Source organism: Lacerta agilis, chromosome 2, assembly GCF_009819535.1.
Source record: "Lacerta agilis isolate rLacAgi1 chromosome 2, rLacAgi1.pri, whole genome shotgun sequence".
In the NCBI taxonomy this organism is placed as follows: domain Eukaryota; kingdom Metazoa; phylum Chordata; class Lepidosauria; order Squamata; family Lacertidae; genus Lacerta; species Lacerta agilis.
Genome location: NC_046313.1, coordinates 75,258,721 through 75,277,638, shown reverse-complemented (window position 1 = coordinate 75,277,638; position 18,918 = coordinate 75,258,721). Strand labels below are relative to the sequence as shown.

Sequence of the window (18,918 nt, the reverse complement as noted above, 5' to 3'; positions counted from 1 at the left end):
AGCAGCTCAAGATTGCTGGTTTCTGAAGTAACCCTTTATAAAACTTTATTCTGTTTTTATGTATTTTCAACAATATTATATATTTAGGGTCCCTGGAGGCACTAGCAGCAAAGGACTGATGCAAAGACATGTAAGATGAATACATCAAGCAATATCCTGTCTTAAGGCTTATCCATACTTGCCTCCCCCCACCCCGGCTTTCTAAGCACAGGTCTGCGCTTTAAAGCTCTATTTCCAAGTGCTCACTTTTTTGCCCCAGAGCTTTCCCTTTGAAAACCCATTCTTTAAAGCTGAAGCACAACAAACAACAATTCAGGGTTTCTGTGGATTGTTGTTTGCTCCGATTCAGCTTTAAAGAGGGGGGTTTCACGGGGAAAGCTCCGGGGGGGGGGGAGCTCTTTGACACAGAGTTTTAAAATGTGGACTGTGCCTGGAAAGCACAGAGGCAAGCTAAGTTTTCATTATAGATTCTGTATTTTTGTTGTTTAGTCGTGTCCGACTGTATAAATACCATGATAAAATAAACATTATATTACTGGCCACTAAGGTTCTTTCTTCCAGACTGTTGCCATGAAATCTCTTTTACTGGCTTCACACTCAGTTCCAAAAGTTCTCTTATGCTGTTCTTGCTAGCCACAAAAAGGAAAAGCTATCTTGTAACCCCAAAGTGGTATTCTCCATATGGCTGCTAATAGCTCCAGAAAGGAAAAGGAAACTGCCAAACCCTGATCCTATGGTTTCAGGACTTTACAGAAAGGAGGTAGCTAGGTGTGCCTCTTGTCTAAAAACTAGTTCCTAATTCTTCTGAGGATAAAATCATATTTCTTTCTCACTATGGACTCCCTGCTCCATACTGGAGCTCTCCACACTTCACTACTGAGTATGTGCATAATTCTTAAAGGAGCATATGCATGTGGGTTGCACTTCTTCAAGTGCACCTAAGGTTAATGAGGCTTTTTTTTTTTACCTCTTTTTAGAGATGCCAGGCTCACTGGAATCAAGCCCTGATACAAGTTTTGAGAGCACATAATACTCACCATTGTAGGAGCCATTGGAATAACTTTCTCAAGCACTACTTTTGCCTTACGTACTGGCATGCCAGCATCTTTGTTGGAGAGGGGAGGAGATTTCCCCACCTGGATATGCATTGTTTAAAAGGGAGAGACAGTAAATGAACAGGATTAGAAGAGCTGGATAGGTAGAAAGAAGATTATGGATTATTGATTGGTGCAAAAAAAAAAAAAGTTTTTAAAAGTCTATTTTAACATAGACTTTTATGTTCTGAGCCAGTCAGGTGTGACCCAGCAGAAAGTCACCGTTGCTATTCTTTTCTGTTGAACACCACATCCCTTTGCCATATTATGAACTGCTTTTGAAAATTACCAATTCAAAAGTGATTTGCCATGTGGTATCAGGGGCTGCTATTTGAGAAACATATGTTTAAAGTCGTCTTTGACATGCAGAAATAGTTGTGTGTTTCTTTGGATAGTGGCCAATATTTTTATCCCTGCATAAGTATCCAAAATACACAGTCTTTGGATTATACATTTGTGGCCTTTCCATCTTTATGCCTTTCAGCAATATAAATAATTCTCTCTCTCTTTTGCAACACTTTTACGGACCTTTGATAGCTATACCAAACATAACCTTTACAATTTGACAGAAAGATCCCCTACTCCACAAGTTTCTTTTCAAGTGCAATGCGTATTCATATAGTACTTCTTTAGTTACGGTAATTCTTAGTAACACGGAGGGGGGAAATCAATTTGCAGCTGAAGCAAATTTCATAGTATTGGTTAACATATTTTATTATCACTTAACATGCTGTCTAGTTAAAGTACAGAGACTGTGTAATTCCTTACTTTATTGCAGGAAAACAAATACTGTAACTATGGCATATGATACTTAAAGAATAACTGAATACCTCTGGGAACTATTACTTATTATTATGCAGAATGTTGTTTTGTAAAAGCAACTAAACACATAAGCCTGACTTGGATAGTTTGGGATAGATGAAGGCAGAGTTACAAGTTGTTTAACCTTCACTGCCTCACCTGGAATCTGAGGGTAATCTCAACTAAGCTCTTTTTAGATGAGTATTTTTAGTTCTTAAACCTAAGAACTCACACATTTTCATCTAAAATTGAAAAGTTATGATGAGAGGCGTTTCCACCCCCCAGCCTAATCTCATCTTTACATGCTCCCAGTTATAAACTATGTTTTATTCATAGGTGCCTTAAGTTGGATGATTGCTTACTAAAGCCAAAGTTCAGTTGAAAATACATCTGATTCGCTAAAAGTGCTTTGCAGTCCACATGACATTATTCTGAAATTCTGGTCCCTCTGTTGAGGGAGAGATTCATGTGCTTACTGATGGGGAAAAATTGGGAATCTCAACCGAGTGCAACCATACGGACATCAGATGTAACATTTACCATAAACTCATCTGGCATCCAGTAACCTTCCTTGCTGTTTCATCTCTTAGAAGAGCAGTATCTTGTTGGGATTTGGCCTTAAACAATTCTCGATTAAAACTCTAGCTGATATATGGTCTTACCGTGATGTGGCTTTGATGGTTTCCTTTCTTTGGCTTTGGCACAAACAGCTGATCTTGTGCATTTGTAAGGAAAAGAAGCTGGCCAGTGTTTTTCTTGCTGATCTAAGCCTTTTAGATAATGCATAGAAGTGGCATTTCATCTGCCTATGGACTCTGAACTCAGTGCCCTCACAAGCAGATTAATTTACTGATAAAACCGTTGCAGCCTTTGAACAAAATAAGCAAAAACCGTTTTCCTGTTTATTCAATCTCTGTCTGCTAAATCAAGAGTGGGCAACCTTTTTTCTGCTGAGGGTGCATAGGAGAAGCCAGAGTCTTTTTGTTACTTTTGCCCCCCTAGCCATCCACATTAAATTAGGCCAAGATGTTGCCCAGTCCATCCTGACATAAACCATGCTTAAGATACTAAGGTACAGTATGTCATATCAATGTTGCTTGCAATCTTTTTTTAGCTCATGTCGGCAGAGATAGACTGGGATCTACCAGTAGATATCTGGGTATTTTGAAGTATAGTGTCCTCCTTCCTTAATTGTACTGCTGAAATGAAGAAACTGAGCAGGTGCAGTAAGCTGGAGTGGAAGGACTGTGAGCTCTGTTTAGTTCTGGCCTGAAAATTCCTGGTCTCTGAATTCTTTTGCTCCAAGTGTATGTCTTGCACACCCGATTCTGGCTGGTGGGTAAAAGAGTAGATCCTGCAAGAGTAGATCCTGGAAGCTAGAAGTCTGCCTCTGACAGTCTTTGTCCTCTTTGGTCAAAGGAGTTGGTCAACTAATGTGGAGGACGTATGTATCACAGGTTTCAAGCAAAAGTTCTCCTCTGAGAAAGTTGGAATGCATGAACAGTACTCATGCTTAAGTATTGAAAGTAGTCAACTGCATTTAATAGGAGGTCTTTCCTCCAGCCTGTCAGAAATTTGATAGGTTTGCTTCCTACTGGGTGAAAAGGGGAACACACAATCTGTTGGGAGTGCTGGACAAGAAGACTCATTGAATGATAACTCACGTGGTTTATCCAGAGCTCCCATCTCTCATCTGCCTCAGTTCATGGAAAGCACAATTGATACAATTCCATGTGCTCCGTAGGCTGGGTGACTACTGCAGAGTGTCTAGCTTGCTGCCTGCATCAAGCTGAGTTAGTGCCAAATCATGAATTGAAATCATAAGTTTCATTTATGTTGGTTTCTGTTTGCTTCTGCTGCTCAAGTGTTTCCTCTCCTCCCTCCCCACTTCCCAACTTCTGCTATCTCAGAAGTTTCTAAGTATAACAGCTGTTTCCATGGCTGCCATACTTTTTGTTTATAGCCACTTCAAGAGAGTTTCATTTCTGGTCACTGACACTACAGTAGTTTCCTAAAATTGTACCAGCCAAGAGGTCTTAAACCTATTATAAAATCATTGTTAGAAGCAGTAGGACATTTTGAGGCGAGTAGAAAACTGTTCAGAATCTTTTAGCATTTGTGTATGTCAGCCTAAAGACTTGGTTCTGGGAATTGTAGTAGTGTTGGGCCATCATCGCAGGAAAATATACCAGAGCAAACATTTGGGATCGGTTTGATTAATCAAGCACAGTCTTTGACCCGGAAGTTTGTTTGAACGGACAATGACTTTTTTGTTAATAGGTTTATGGTTTCCACACAGCTCATTGTTGCACAATGTGCGCATGATCATACAGAAAAGAACCTTGGCTTCCTTCCTGACATTTCTAGTAAACTTAAATGACCTGATGTTACTCTGCATAAGGGGTTTTTACTTTTTAATAAAGCCTTTACCTATGGGTTACTTTAGGAACATGATCTTAAAATTCCTAGATTCTTTAAATGCTGAATGCTTTGAAATGTCTGTGTTTAGGAATATTACAGTGACTGGAACACTGAGTCTGAAAATGATTGTTTATGATGCTCTGAAACTATATTTTCTATGATAGGCTACATTATGATGGTGGATTGTATAGACTTAAGGAGGAAGAAGACAGTATGGCAGGAGCAATGGAGTTGTTCAAAAAGGATTTACATAGTCAAATGGTCTTTTGCCAAAAACAGAGCAGACACTTAGACTTTAATACTTTTCACATTTTGAGAGTAAATGATATTGAGCTTAGTGGTACTTGGTTCATACATAGAATTGGGTTATTAGGCATTTACAGCACCACAGGTTTTCTTAATTATTCTGAGCAACAGGTTATCTAGATCAGTAGCAAAACAGGGATAAATAAATTCTACCATGTTACTTTTCTGTGACCTACATTTATTATAATGCTGCATTTATTATAAATTTGGATCTTTGAGACCAGCCCTAAAGCTCATTGCTCCAGCACAGAAGTGTGTATACCCTATCCTACAATTGGCTGCTCCACTGAGACGCCCAAAAGACTTAATCATAGTATGTTACAGTGATACATTGCAAATATGCAAGCATAAGTGTTTAGCAGGTATTTTGACTCAATATAGTCAATATTTGATAGAAAATTTGTTCATCTGTGTAGAAACCTTAAACATAAAAATCAGGTTTGTGTTAGGTTGTGGGTGGACACAGCAGACGACACAGTGATTTTCAGGCAGCTCTTGTTTATTCTCAGGCTGGAACAGAAGTGAGCTGAAGGGCTCAGCAGCCTGCTTATATAGAACTCAGCTACAATGCAACAGTAACAACTTTCTATAGTTACCCAATCCCTGAATGTCACCTTTCAATCCTTCATTTGCATATGCGGACCTGAGTGAAAACTGCAGCAGAATGAACTATATACACACACCCCTAGTGGCCTAGGGTGAGAACTTCAATACATAACAGTTTGTGTTATTCTAAGCAAGATCGGTGGGAATCCATAATGCAACATCCGTAATAGGAATCCTATTAGAAGAGGTTTATGCAGAACAACAGAGAAACATATAAAAGCAGACATTTCAAAACCAGCCTCTGAGATTTTGACTGGTCCTCAGAGTATTTATCAGAGTTACTAAAACATACAAGCAGACACAAATATTTTTAACAACTTTTTTCTTCTAGTTTTTCTTCTACAATGTTAATGCAACTCTTAATAGCTTGATGAAGGTCCTTACTGATTTCAACTGACTATACAACAGCTGCCTGCAAAGTATGAGAATTCTGGATCAATGATTGAAGGTAGTAATTGAGAATAATGCACACACTTCATCTGTCAATTTAAAGGGGAAGAGAGTCTCTGGTGATTTGATAAGCTTCATTAGTTGGCAGACATAACAGACAGCAAATTTGTAATTGATTGTACCTGTAGATTATTTTGCTGGTCAGCTTTGCTTGGATTTCCTTTCAAAATGTTTTTGGTCTATCATGGGATGTCAAAGAACAATGTTTGTTCAAACTCATGGAAATGTTTCCTCCATGCAACAGGATCGTATTGGGGAAAATACAAAATGTTTTAGAGAGCAAGCAACTTGGGCACTTAATGATTCAGTAGGATTTGTGTTTTTTATTTGCACACTATGTGGAGACTTTACTCCTATTTTTGGCAAGTAAGCCATACTTTTAAAGTGATCCAATTCCTGTGGGGCAGAATGTGAATATTGCCATATACAAAATGATCAAAGGTTTACCATCTGAATGCATTATTAGACATTTCTGTTTTTAGTATCTTCCAAGGTATTTGACACATCTTTCAGCTAGAATGCATGTCATTTATTTGCTCTATATGTATGTCTTTTATGAAAATTCTCAAGTGCTGTTTCAGCAGCTACAATGGAAGCAGAAGCTTGCCTTACTGTAGGTAAAACAGAATAATATGCTAGGAACCATTCTGCTTGACCCCACTTTTTCATTTTCACTGTACCTATCCCTCCCATTGATGCTGAAATCTAAAATGATGCATTGTTATGGCAAGCCCATTCCAGTATTCCCTTGGATGCCACGTGTTGTGGCTACTGATGCACAGCCTTGATACTGAGGACTTTGGTAACAAAACACATATCAATTTTCATACATTAGGTTAAAAATGTAATTCTGTTTTTTATTGTTGAAAAGCCAACCGGCAAGAGCATGCAAAGAGAATGAGCACTTCGTTAACCCCTTTCTGGTAAACCTGAAATAAATAACCTTTGTAAAATAAATAAATAACCTTTGCTGCCACATAAACCCGGACAACACCATTACTGGCCCCAACAACATCAAACATACAATCTCAGGACTATTTAATTGCTCATCTTCTAACATTGTGTATGCCATCAAATGCCAACAGTGCCCTTCAGCTCTCTATATTGGACAAACAGGCCAAACACTATGCCAAAGGATAAATGGGCATACCGGTAAATCTGATATCAGGAATCACAAGACAGAGAAACCAGTAGGAGAACACTTCAGTCTCCCAGGACATTCTATGCAAGATCTCAAAGTAGCTGTCTTACTACAAAGGAACTTCAGAAATAGACTGGAAAGAGAAGTTGCTGAATTGCAACTAATTGTTGTTGTTGTTGTTGTTCAGTCGTTCAGTCGTGTCCGACTCTTCGTGACCCCATGGACCAGAGCACGCCAGGCACGCCTATCCTTCACTGCCTCCCGCAGTTTGGCCAAACTCATGTTAGTAGCTTCGAGAACACTGTCCAACCATCTCATCCTCTGTCGTCCCCTTCTCCTTGTGCCCTCCATCTTTCCCAACATCAGGGTCTTTTCTAGGGAGTCTTCTCTTCTCATGAGGTGGCCAAAGTACTGGAGCCTCAACTTCAGGATCTGTCCTTCAAGTGAGCACTCAGGGCTGATTTCTTTGAGAATGGATAGGTTTGATCTTCTTGCAGTCCATGGGACTCTCAAGAGTCTCCTCCAGCACCATAATTCAAAAGCATCAATTCTTCGGCGATCAGCCTTCTTTATGGTCCAGCTCTCACTTCCGTACATTGCAACTAATTACCAAACTTAAAACCATGGAGAGACCTGGTCTGAACAAAGACATTGGATTCTTATCTCATTATACATGACAAAGCTATCTTTAGCCATCTCACCCCTTGCTTTTTCCTGTAAGACCAATTGCAGTCGTTAATAGTTGTCAGCAGGTTTTCTACACCTATCAGCCAATCACCCATTCCCACCACCCTTCTGAGTAATACCCCTACCCACTCTCTCACTTTATATAAGGGTCTGGTGACTTCTGTTTCAGTGTATCTGAAGAAGTGTGCATGTACACAAAAGCTCATACCAAGCACAAACTTAGTTGGTCTCTAAGGTGCTACTGGAAGGATTTTTTTATTTTTTATTTTGCTTTGTAAAAGGCCTTCTCTTTCTTTATGGAAACATTGTGTATGGCCCCTTCACATAAGCCAGGTTACTACTGCTACTGTTGGCTGTTTTAGTATAAACAGGCCCCAAAGTAGGTATACTGCTTTAGAATCCACATCCTTTGTTCTTGACTCAAGTTCTCATCATTCACCATATCAGTAAAGAAAAATAATCCTTTTACCTGACTCCACTATTCTTTCCAACTGCCAGCCTGAAATTTAACTACTGCTTTGTCTTGTGTCAGTTATATGCACCCATATAATCGGTTGTGATGAATTTCATAGGCTCAACTGTATTACCTACTTTTGGGCCGCCCTGTATGCACATAGTGTTATTTTCTACCTCAGGTTGCAACCATTTTGTTGTGGATGACCCACCAAAGACCAGTTGATCCCCCACTTGTAATTATCTGGTCACCTGTGATAAGAAATGCTTCCACATAATTGGACACTTCAGAAATTGGACACTTAGAACACACATGGCTAACAATGATGTGCTGTTGTTGTTCAGTCGTTCAGTCGTGCCCGACTCTTCGTGACCCCATGGACCAGAGCACACCAGGCACGCCTATCCTTCACTGCCTCTCGCAGTTTGGCCAAACTCATGTTAGTCGCTTCGAGAACACTGTCCAACCATCTCATCCTCTGTCGTCCCCTTCTCCTTGTGCCCTCCATCTTTCCCAACATCAGGGTCTTTTCTAGGGAGTCTTCTCTTCTCATGAGGTGGCCAAAGTACTGGAGCCTCAACTTCAGGATCTGTCCTTCCAGTGAGCACTCAGGGCTGATTTCTTTAAGGATGGATAAGTTCGATCTTTTTGCAGTCCATGGGACTCTCAAGAGTCTCCTCCAGCACCATAATTCAAAAGCATCAATTCTTTGGCGATCAGTCTTCTTTATGGTCCAGCTCTCACTTCCATACATTACTACTGGGGGAAAATGATGTGCTGAGATCTAATCAAATATGTATGGGTTTATAAATTTCCATCACTTCTGCAGGCCTGTGCACATTTAGTTGGTTTTAAGGCTGATTAGTATGCAATTTGTACATTTTATTCCAGTTGTGTATTTGTATTTTAAAATGGATGTGTATTTATGCACATTTTTATTGTTGTTTTATATGAAATGAGGATAATATCAGTTAGTATAAACTGATACATATGATATTTCAAAATGGCTGCTCTCCTTTGCTTCTGAAAAGCGCTTTTGGTGATATTCCATTTTTTAACTCAGAGAAGCCAGAAAGTCAGCTATAGGTCCTCCTGATGTGAAGAAAATGAGTTGGGAGTTATGAACACCTTGTTTTACATCTTTACATAGAACCATTTAATCAGCAACAAACATGAAACTATTGTTAGAAGAAATTAATTAAATTTCTTTTATCTCATGTGAAACAGGTGGTTCACCTCTGGTAGCTTAGATACACAGTGTGCATATCCTGAGTCCACAAGCTAAAAAATAAGACAGGCTTTATTTTTCATCAGCTGCTGTCTGCATGTTGGTAGTTTTGTTTGATCAGAATAGAGCAGTTATCTTTGTCCTCTCCGGCATTCAGAATTCAACACCCCCCATTAGTTAGATGACCATTGACTGACTTTGTGATGAGGCCAGCAGATGACCTTGTTTCGACATGTGTTTCTTCAGTTGATGTGCTATAATTTAGAGGGGAATAGTGGATAGATAATTTGTAAGTCATGTATTCAAATAATGCAGAAGAAAACCTAGGCTTTGATTATGAGGACTTGATTGAGGTTATAAAGCATCTGCATCCTTTTTTGTATTTTATTTTTAAATTAAAATCAAGGTTCCTGATTCAGAGAAAAAGGCAATGTTTCAACATACATATTTTCTCTAAAATAGATGTGTATGAGCTTTTGTAAATAATAATAATAATAATAATAATAATAATAATAATAATAATAATAATAATAATAATAATTTATTTATACTCTGCCTACCTGGCTAGGTTTCCCCAGCCACTCTGGGCAGCTCCCAACCAAATGTTAAAAACACAATACAGCATTAAACATTAAAAACTTCCCTAAACAGGGCTGCCTTCAGATGTCTTTTAAAAGTAAGATAGTTGCTTATTTCCTTGACATCTGCTGGGAGGGCATTCCACAGGGCAGGCGCCACTACTGAAAAGGCCCTCTGCCTAGTTCCCTGTAACCTCACTTCTCGCAGTGAGGGAACTGCCAGAAGGCCATTAGTGCTGGACTTCAGTGTCCGGACTGAACGATGGGGGTGGAGACGCTCCTTCAGGTATACAGGACAGAGGCTGTTTAGGGCTTTAAGCATCAGCACCAATACTTTGAATTGTGCTTAGAAACATACTGGGAGCCAATGCAGGTCTCTCAGGACTGGTGTTATATGGTCTTGGCGGCCACTCCCAGTCACCAGTCTAGCTGCCACATTCTGGATTAATTGCAGTTTCTGAGTCACCTTCAAAACACATTGCAGTATTCCAAGCAGGAGATAACAAGAGCATACATCACTCTGGTGAGACAGTCTGCAGGCAGGTAAGGTCTCAGCCTGCGTACCAGATGGAGCTGGTAGACAGCTGCCCTGGACACAGAATTGACCTGCGCCTCCATTCAGGACCAGGGAGTCCTCCACACCAGCCTGCCCCCTGTCTCCCAAGAACAGTACTTCTGTCTTGTCAGGATTCAACCTCAATCCGTTAGCTGCCATCCACCCTCCAACCGCCTCCAGACACTCACACAGGACCTTCACTGCCCTCACTGAAGTATTTACCCCCAATCTCACGCTGTGCCATCATTCTTTCCAGTTTGATTTCCCCCTGACTTTCTTATTTGTTGTTACTTCCATAGTAAGAATCACCATAACCAGTGCTGCTTATAAGCAGATAGTTTTGTCTTCAACTTTTCAGATCAGGGCTCATATTTAGCCCATGCATGCAATGCATGAGCCATCTCACTACTGCTGTTGTTTAGCTTATCTGCGTATGGTGGTATTGTCTCTAATGGTGACTGCCTTAGGCTGCAACCAAGGGGATGACCCACCAGTTAAAGACCAGTGAATTAGACAGTTTTTGAATAATGTGCTACATTTTTTTTAAGTCCCTGCAAGCTTCTTGTGACTGTCAGCAACGGTTGTAGTGCTTGTTTTGAAAACACTGGAGTTGCTGCAGAGGAATAGGATTGTGGCTGAAATACTACAGATTCCTTCCTTTACTTTCTTCCTGGGACCAAAATACTTCTTCAGAATTCATACAGGCCTTTTCAAAATCTTATTCCAGAAAAGCAGCATGATGAGTTTTCTTAAGGTTCACCTGACATTAGCATTCTGTACTATAGCTGGCTGGTTTGTTCATTCATCTCTACAGGATTTGGCAGGAATTGCATCCTGGTCTTATGAGTTTGGCATATTACTAAATCCTATCCTCACATTGAGACATCTCAGTGCTATTGAACTGTATTTCTTAACAGTGGAAAGAATGCATATTCTGAGTTTATGAAGTTGCTGGGGAACGTCTGCAGTGGAGTGAAAGCGAAAAGACAATTTCAAATGACAGGAGAAGACAGGCAGTTGTCCCTCTTTCTATACGGTAATTGCCTGCCAGCTCCTGTGACTATGCATACATTCTCCTGTGGCTCTTCAGAAGGAGATTCCTCCCCCCCCCCCCCCGCCACACACACACACACAATTTGATATTCTCACTATAGAGATAGTTGGAATATGGGTCAGAGTGAACCTACCTTCTTTATTCACGGTCACCTACTTAATATACAGTTCATATTTCTTCAATTTTAGCATTGCTTCTCTGTGAAATTCACCTTCAGACTTTATTAGCATCACAAAAATATTAGATTTGTTTAATTTCTGCCTGAGGGGAAAAATGAAATTCTACATACCAATAATACTATTGGTGTTTACAGATTTTACATGACCATGTAAATATTCTCACCGATTATGGTAATCGTGATAGCTATACGAGTAGTAATTACTGTGATCTGATCAGATGACCGTTGCCTTTACTGTGACAGCTGTGCCATTTCGTGGACTGATTATTATTGTGGGCCTGTCTCTTCTGTGCTTATTCTAGTGCCACAAGCATCCTCTTACACTTGCTTGTACTATAGCCACTTCAGAGATGCAATGTGTTGCCTCCTGTCAAGCTTCTCTAAAAAAAATAATCAGAATGGGTATGACTGCCCATCAGATTTTCTTTGTAGCACCCTGAATCTCTATACAGTATCTCTCTTAAACTTCATAGTAGGAACAAAAGAACACGGCTACTCACCTGTAACTGTTCATAGTAGGAGTTTGCAAATAGTAGATACTGCATTAAAAGTGCTGAGCAGAGTTGTTACACCTTTTCATCATGGAGGAAGCATGTCCAAAACACAAATTGTTTTCATTTTTTTAAACTGCTGAGTGAAATCTCAGTCTACATGATCAAAGTGTTCTACCACTGTAAAAATTCACCCCATGACAAAATCCAGTAGTTTCATTGTAATGCAGCACGTATATTTTAAAGATTACACCACATATACAATCTTAGTGCCTTGTTTGAGGGAAGATGGGGGAGAGAATGGCGGCTTATAGATGCTGAGGAAATGCTATAGATGTTTTGCCTTGCCTTGCCTTGGATGTATTTTCTGCCCATCCAATCTCAGCTTGAGACCTCAAAGTGAGCAGTGTTTTCAAGGCAAGGCAAGGCAAGGCAGTTCCTGAAGGATGTTGCACTGCAGGGAACTTCCCCTTTTTTCTTCAAGGAGACACAGGATGAAAATCAAATTATGAAAACTGTCATTACAAGGATGGAATGTCTTTGTTCATGATAAAAATTGTTACAGGAAGATGGAAGTTCCTAGTTTCAAACCAGTATCTATAATCAGTAATAGAAGAAACAACTGTGCTTTTATAATACAGCATTATACAGGATGGATCTAGGAAAATGCAGTTTACGCATATACAAGCTTTTTTCCATTGTAGCCGTGATACTTCTAAATTTTCACTTTGTGTTTGAAGCTCTGTGTGATAGTTAAGAATAAATCTTGTACAAAATATTGTCAAAATATGCATTGATTAGCTTTTTCTGTTACTTCTTATTTTAAAAATGTAATACGTTCATTTTTTGAAACATACTGGTATTCTTACTTGCATGGCATTGCACTAGAGCAGCGGTAGCTAAAGTAGTGCCTTCCAGATGTTGTTGGATTACAGTTCTCACCATACCTGACCTTTGACCTTGCTGCCTAGGGTTAATGGGAGCTGCAGTCCAATGATTTCAGGAGCGCAGCACTAGAGAATGATCCAGTTTTTACAGAAACTTGCATCGGTAGGTGCAAGTGTGGTGTAGTGGTTAAGAGTGGTGAACCGGGTTCGTGTCTCCGCTCCTCCACATGCAGCTGCTGGGTGACCTTGGGCTAGTCACACTTCTTTGAAGTCTCTCAGCCCCACTCACCTCACAGAGTGTTTGTTGTGGGGGAGGAAGGGAAAGGAGAATGTTAGCCGCTTTGAGACTCCTTCCAAACTCCTCCTCCTCCTCCTCTTCTTCTTCTTCTTCAATATGATAATCTATAGAAGGAATAGGTAACCCATGACCCTCCAAACTTAGTGGGACTCTAGTTTCCATGAGTTCCAGCCAGCATGGCCAGTGTTCATGAATAATGAGAATGGTAGGCTAACAACACCAGGAAGCCTAAAAGCTCCTGATTCTCAGCTTTCCAATACAAATGACAGCAACTGAATATTATAGATATGCATTGATTGTATATGAAGTTTTACTTGAAACAAGCTACTGGGATCTTAATCTTAATTGCCTTTTCTATTTCTTCTTTTTGTTTAGTGTTGAGGGTGAAGCTCCTGGAAGTGAAACAGGCACATCATTGGATAGTCCCTCTACCTATCATCAAGGAGCTATAACTCACAGTTCAGCTCTAAGCCCAGACCATTACGACCATTCTCCATACGGGCTGTATTCTGTCTCCCCAGGGCAGCAAAGGCCCCGGAGGCCAAAGCTTCAACACTCAACATCCATACTCAGAAAACAAGCAGAGGAAGAAGCTATTAAAAGGTCGAGGTCACTTTCAGAGAGCTATGAACTCTCATCGGACTTGCAGGATAAGCAGGTACTTGAACTGTGCAGTTCTATGAATCAAGCTAAAGTGTCATGGAAAAGTTATTCAGCCGTTCCTGGAAAATAACAGATTTTTTTTTCTTTTTTTGCGAGTCTGTTCCATAATTTGGCATATCTGAGTAATATTAATGTTTCCTTCTTCTGTCTTTTTCCATGACTTGCTAAACAATCAGCTGATATTAATGCTTAGCGATATGGCTTTTCCTTCAAAGAAAGAGCTAATGCCTCCCTGTATTTGTGCTGTGATTTTGCATATGTGGCTCATTGCTAAACTTGTGAAGCTATGCCCATTTTTTTACTAGAGACTGTGCAGTTTTAAAAAAATTCAAAAAAATTCAAATTTTAACATCCTATTTTTTACTACTTTGCCTCTTTTAAAAATACAGCACTGCAGTGATGAGAATCATTGGCAGTGTATCATATCAACGTAGCCAAGGATTTTCATAATTGCAAATGTACACTAAATTCTTGGTGGAAAGAATATAAAATAGATTAACATGGATCGTAATAACTCTTGTTAAATCTCCTGCGGGTATCTGTGAAGCAGACAAGTTTTCTCCCAATTCATGCAAGGAAAGCCTGAGGGAGAAAGTTTAAGTGTGAAATGTCATCAGTAAAATTGTTCATAACTGTTGAAAGCAAAATCTGACAAGGAATTGATTCAATTATACTCCAAAGGCACAGAGAATGCAATTTCTTGCTTTGTTAAAATTTTATGTATGCAGCATATACAGTGGTACTTTGTAAGTCGAACAGAATCCATTCTGGAAGTCCGTCCGACTTCCAAAACATTCAGAAACTAAGGCGCGGCTTCCGATTGGCTGCAGGAAGCTCCTGCAGCCAGTCAGAAGCCACGTCGGACATTCAGGTTCCAAAGAATGTTCTCAAACTGGAACACTCACTTCCGGGTTTGCGGCGTTCAGGAGCCCAAACGCAAGGATCCAAGGTACAACTGTATTGGAACATAGGAAGCTGCCTTATTTGAAGTCATACCATTGGTGCATCTAGCTCAGTATTGCCTGCACTAATTGCTAAGCAGCTCTCCAGAGTTTTGGACAACGGAAACTTCCAGTCCTGTCTGGGGATGCTGGGAATTGAACCTGCGATTTCTGTGTGCAAAGCAGATCCTCAGCTATGGCCTTTTCCATGGTGTTGCCATCCTAAACATAATTTAACCTTAGGAAATGCAAGATTCAGTAGCTGTTATCATTAGTTCTATAAAGGAGCAATGCTACGTGACCGTAGGAAACTCTACACTTTTCTTTTAATGTATTATTATTATTATTAATAATTTATTTATACCCCACCCACTCTGGGCAGCTTCCAACAAAATATTAAAATACAGTAATCCATCAAATATTAAAAGCTACCCTAAACAGGGCTGCCTTCAGATGTCTTCTAAAAGTCTGGTAGAATCATAGAATCATAGAGTTGGAAGAGACCACAAGGGCCATCCAGTCCAACCCGTACTATGGTAGTTGTTTTTCTCTTTGACATCTGGTGGGAGGGCGTTCCACAGGGCAGCCGCCACTACCGAGTAGGCCCTCTGCCTGGTTCCCTGTAACTTGGCTTCTCGCAGCAAGGGAACTGCCAGAAGGCCCTCGGCGCTGGACCTCAGTGTCTGGGCAGAATGATGGGGGTGGAGACGCTCCTTCAGGTATACTGGACCGAGGCCATTTAGGACTTTAAAGGTCAGCACCAACACTTTGAATTGGGCTCGGAAACATACTGGGAGCCAATGTAGGTCTTTAAAGACTGGTGTTATGTGGTCTCGGCAGCCACTCTCATTCCACAGTCTAGCTGCCACATTCTGGATTAGTTGTAGTTTCCAGGTCACCTTCAAAGGTAGCGCCACATAGAGCGCATTGCATTAGTCCAAGCGAGAGATAACTAGAGCATGTAAGTTAGTTGCAGACCTAAAAAAATACTTCTTCAAGTTCAATTACAAAAACCGTTTCCATTTAATGTGGTTGAGTAAATAACTATTTTTGCCAAGTTCTTTTCATAAAGAATGCCAGCTGTGCTATTAAATTATTATCTAAATTCTAACTGCTTGGATCAGCATTAAAAAAACTCACACCTCTTTATCTTATTTATTTTGAGATTTCTATCCCATACTTCTAGTTTGTAAGCACTACTTGTGGAAGCATACAATTTAAAATCACAACTCCATGTGCAATTTAAATTGTTGCACTTGTTTTATGTGAAAGTAAGTTTTACAGAGTTAAGTATCATGTATTTTTATGTTAATGAAATATACTTGTGAGACAGTTATGAAAAGTATATTCTTGTTGGATCATTTTACGTGCACTTGTACAGGTAGTTTTCTATTGTCATGAGATGGCCTTTACTTACTGAACGTATTTCCATCTCAGAAATCTTTTTAGATCGTAAGTTTTCCTGGGAGATACATTTTTCTGAGCTAATTTTGAAACTCTTATTGCCTCAGTACTGTATTGGAGATCCATGCAGTAAGCACTCTTAGTGCATGAGTGTTATCAAATATTTATATTTTCTTTTTAGGTTGAAATGCTAGAACGGAAATATGGAGGCCGTCTCATAACTAGACATGCCGCTCGTACTATACAGACTGCTTTCCGCCAGTATCAGATGAACAAAAACTTTGAGCGGCTTAGAAGTTCTATGTCTGAAAATCGTATGTCAAGACGCATCGTTCTATCCAATATGAGAATGCAGTTTTCGTTTGAAGGACCTGAGAAAGTCCACAGTTCCTACTTCGAGGGGAAGCAAGTTTCTGTTACAAATGATGGGTCAAAACTAGGAGCCCTTGTCCAATCTGAATGTAGTGACCTTGGTGAATCAGCTACAATGAAATCTCCAGCAGCGTCCACTGACTTTGCTGATGCCATAACGGAACTGGAGGATGCTTTTTCGAGACAAGTAAAATCTCTTGCCGAGTCCATTGACGATGCATTAAATTGTCGTAGCATGCACTCTGATGATGTACAGATACCCGATCAAGTCAGAAGTCGGGAAATAGAGAGGGACAGTTGTCAAACTAAACCAACAAGCCATAATGTGGACCACAGGAAACTTGATGAAATGACTGCATCTTATAGTGACGTTACATTGTATATTGACGAAGAAGAACTATCCCCACCACTTCCCCTTTCCCAATCAGTAGATAGGCCATCTAGCACAGAATCTGACCTAAGACTTCGGTCAATGAACCCATCTCAAGAGTACTGGTCTATGACACACAAGGATCACAAGATAGATACTGACACGAGCTGCAGAAGTACCCCTTCACTAGAATCCCAGGAACAAAGAATGAGAATGGATCATTTGCCTTTACTAACTATAGAACCACCTAGTGACAGTTCAGTGGACTTAAGTGATCGCTCAGAGAGGGGATCATTAAAGAGACAGAATGCATATGATCGAGGAATTACTAGTACGCAAGGTAGTCCCAAGCATATCTCACATGGCATCCCTACCAAGATAATTTCCCGAGAGGACCAGGAGACTAGACATAGACCAAGGCCTATTGATAGCCACTTAGCTATTAATGGCACAGCAAACAGGCAAAGCAAATCTGAGTCTGATTACTCTGATGGAGACAATGATAGCATTAATAGCACTTCCAATTCCAATGACACAATCAACTGCAGCTCAGAGTCTTCTTCTCGAGACAGCTTAAGGGAACAAACACTGAGCAAGCAAACGTACCATAAAGAGACTCGCAATAGCTGGGATTCTCCTGCCTTCAGTAATGACATCATCAGGAAACGTCACTACAGGATTGGATTGAACCTTTTTAATAAGTGAGTACAATGCATTTTTTACATAGAAAAGAAATTTATCGCCAAATCACAGGATAATTAGATATTTCTGCAGCTCCATTGTGAAGGTTAACATGATCTCCAACAATGGCTGTCTTTGGGTGTCATGCTAAACCAGGGTTGTGGAACCTGTGGCACTTCAGATGTTACTGGATTGCAACTCCTATCATCCCTGATTATTGATCATGCTTTCTGGGGCTGATAGGAGCTGAAGCCAAACAAATATGGAAGACCACAGGTTCACTATTCATGTGCTAAGCTATGGTTTAGCAAGGTGTGGGTAAGCCCAGCCTCCTCATAAACATGCAACAAGAAGGATGAGTTCAGAAATTTATACCATGTTTTGTTGTGTCATCCGGACCAACAAATGGTGGTTAGTTTCAAGTATCCAACATCGAACCATGGTTTCTGAAGTAGCTTGTTGGACTAACCATAGTTAATGTTCCCCATAGCTTCAGGTTCTGATGAAATAGCAAGCTGTGGTTAACAGATAGCAGAAGCAATTTTTTTTTGAATTCCTCCTGTGAGCATGTTCATGTGTCACCAGACCATAGTTTAGGGTCATGTCTGATGCAGCCGTTTTGTGTGCACACTTGTCTTTCCCCTCTTTTCAGCATGTTTACTTTCTTCTCTCTTCCCACCCCTGCAGTTGCCATTTCACTGCTTTAAATGCCAAGGTGTGCATCTTGGGCAAATAGTATTTAAAACACACACACACAGAGAGAGAGAGAGAGAGAGAGAGAGAGAGAGCCCTTGTGTCCTTCATATAAAAAAAATTTCTTTTAAGCAACATTAGAAGGGCAAATAAGTTTTTTCAAACTCATCCATTGCTGTTCTAATCCAGTGTCATTAAAAAAAACAGTCATGTTGGGGTGAAATCCAGTGTTAAACACACTCAGAGTAGACCCACTGAAATCAAGGCAATAGGTCTACTCTTATGACTTAGTTGGATATGACCCCTTTTTATAAATAATTAACAATTAACAAAGCTATTTGCTCTAGCCAGAGTGTGCAGTAGGGTTAAAAAATTATTTGTTTTTCCAAAGGACTTCCTTACTTTCCTTAAGCATATATGCTTTTTGACGCAACTGGCAGTGCTTTCCTTCCTATTTCTTCATATCTAAATATTATAAAACAGGCTGTCTACATATTATTGTAATAGATTTAATACTGAGCATGGAGTTTAATTTATTCAGTACCATATGGGTTAAGTTAGTGT

General features: G+C 40.0%; 1 protein-coding gene across 17 annotated transcripts in view; it reads left to right on the top strand.

Moving 5' to 3' along the window:
• IQSEC1 (IQ motif and Sec7 domain ArfGEF 1) overlaps window positions 1-18,918 on the top strand; it is a 323,964-nt gene that overhangs the window by 267,618 nt on the left and 37,428 nt on the right. For all 17 annotated transcript variants that reach the window (XM_033140854.1, XM_033140852.1, XM_033140837.1 and 14 more), the window contains 2 exons: window positions 13,606-13,888; window positions 16,420-17,681. In XM_033140854.1, coding sequence (XP_032996745.1) covers window positions 13,606-13,888; window positions 16,420-17,681 — 1,545 coding nt within the window. The remainder of the gene's footprint in view (window positions 1-13,605; window positions 13,889-16,419; window positions 17,682-18,918) is intronic.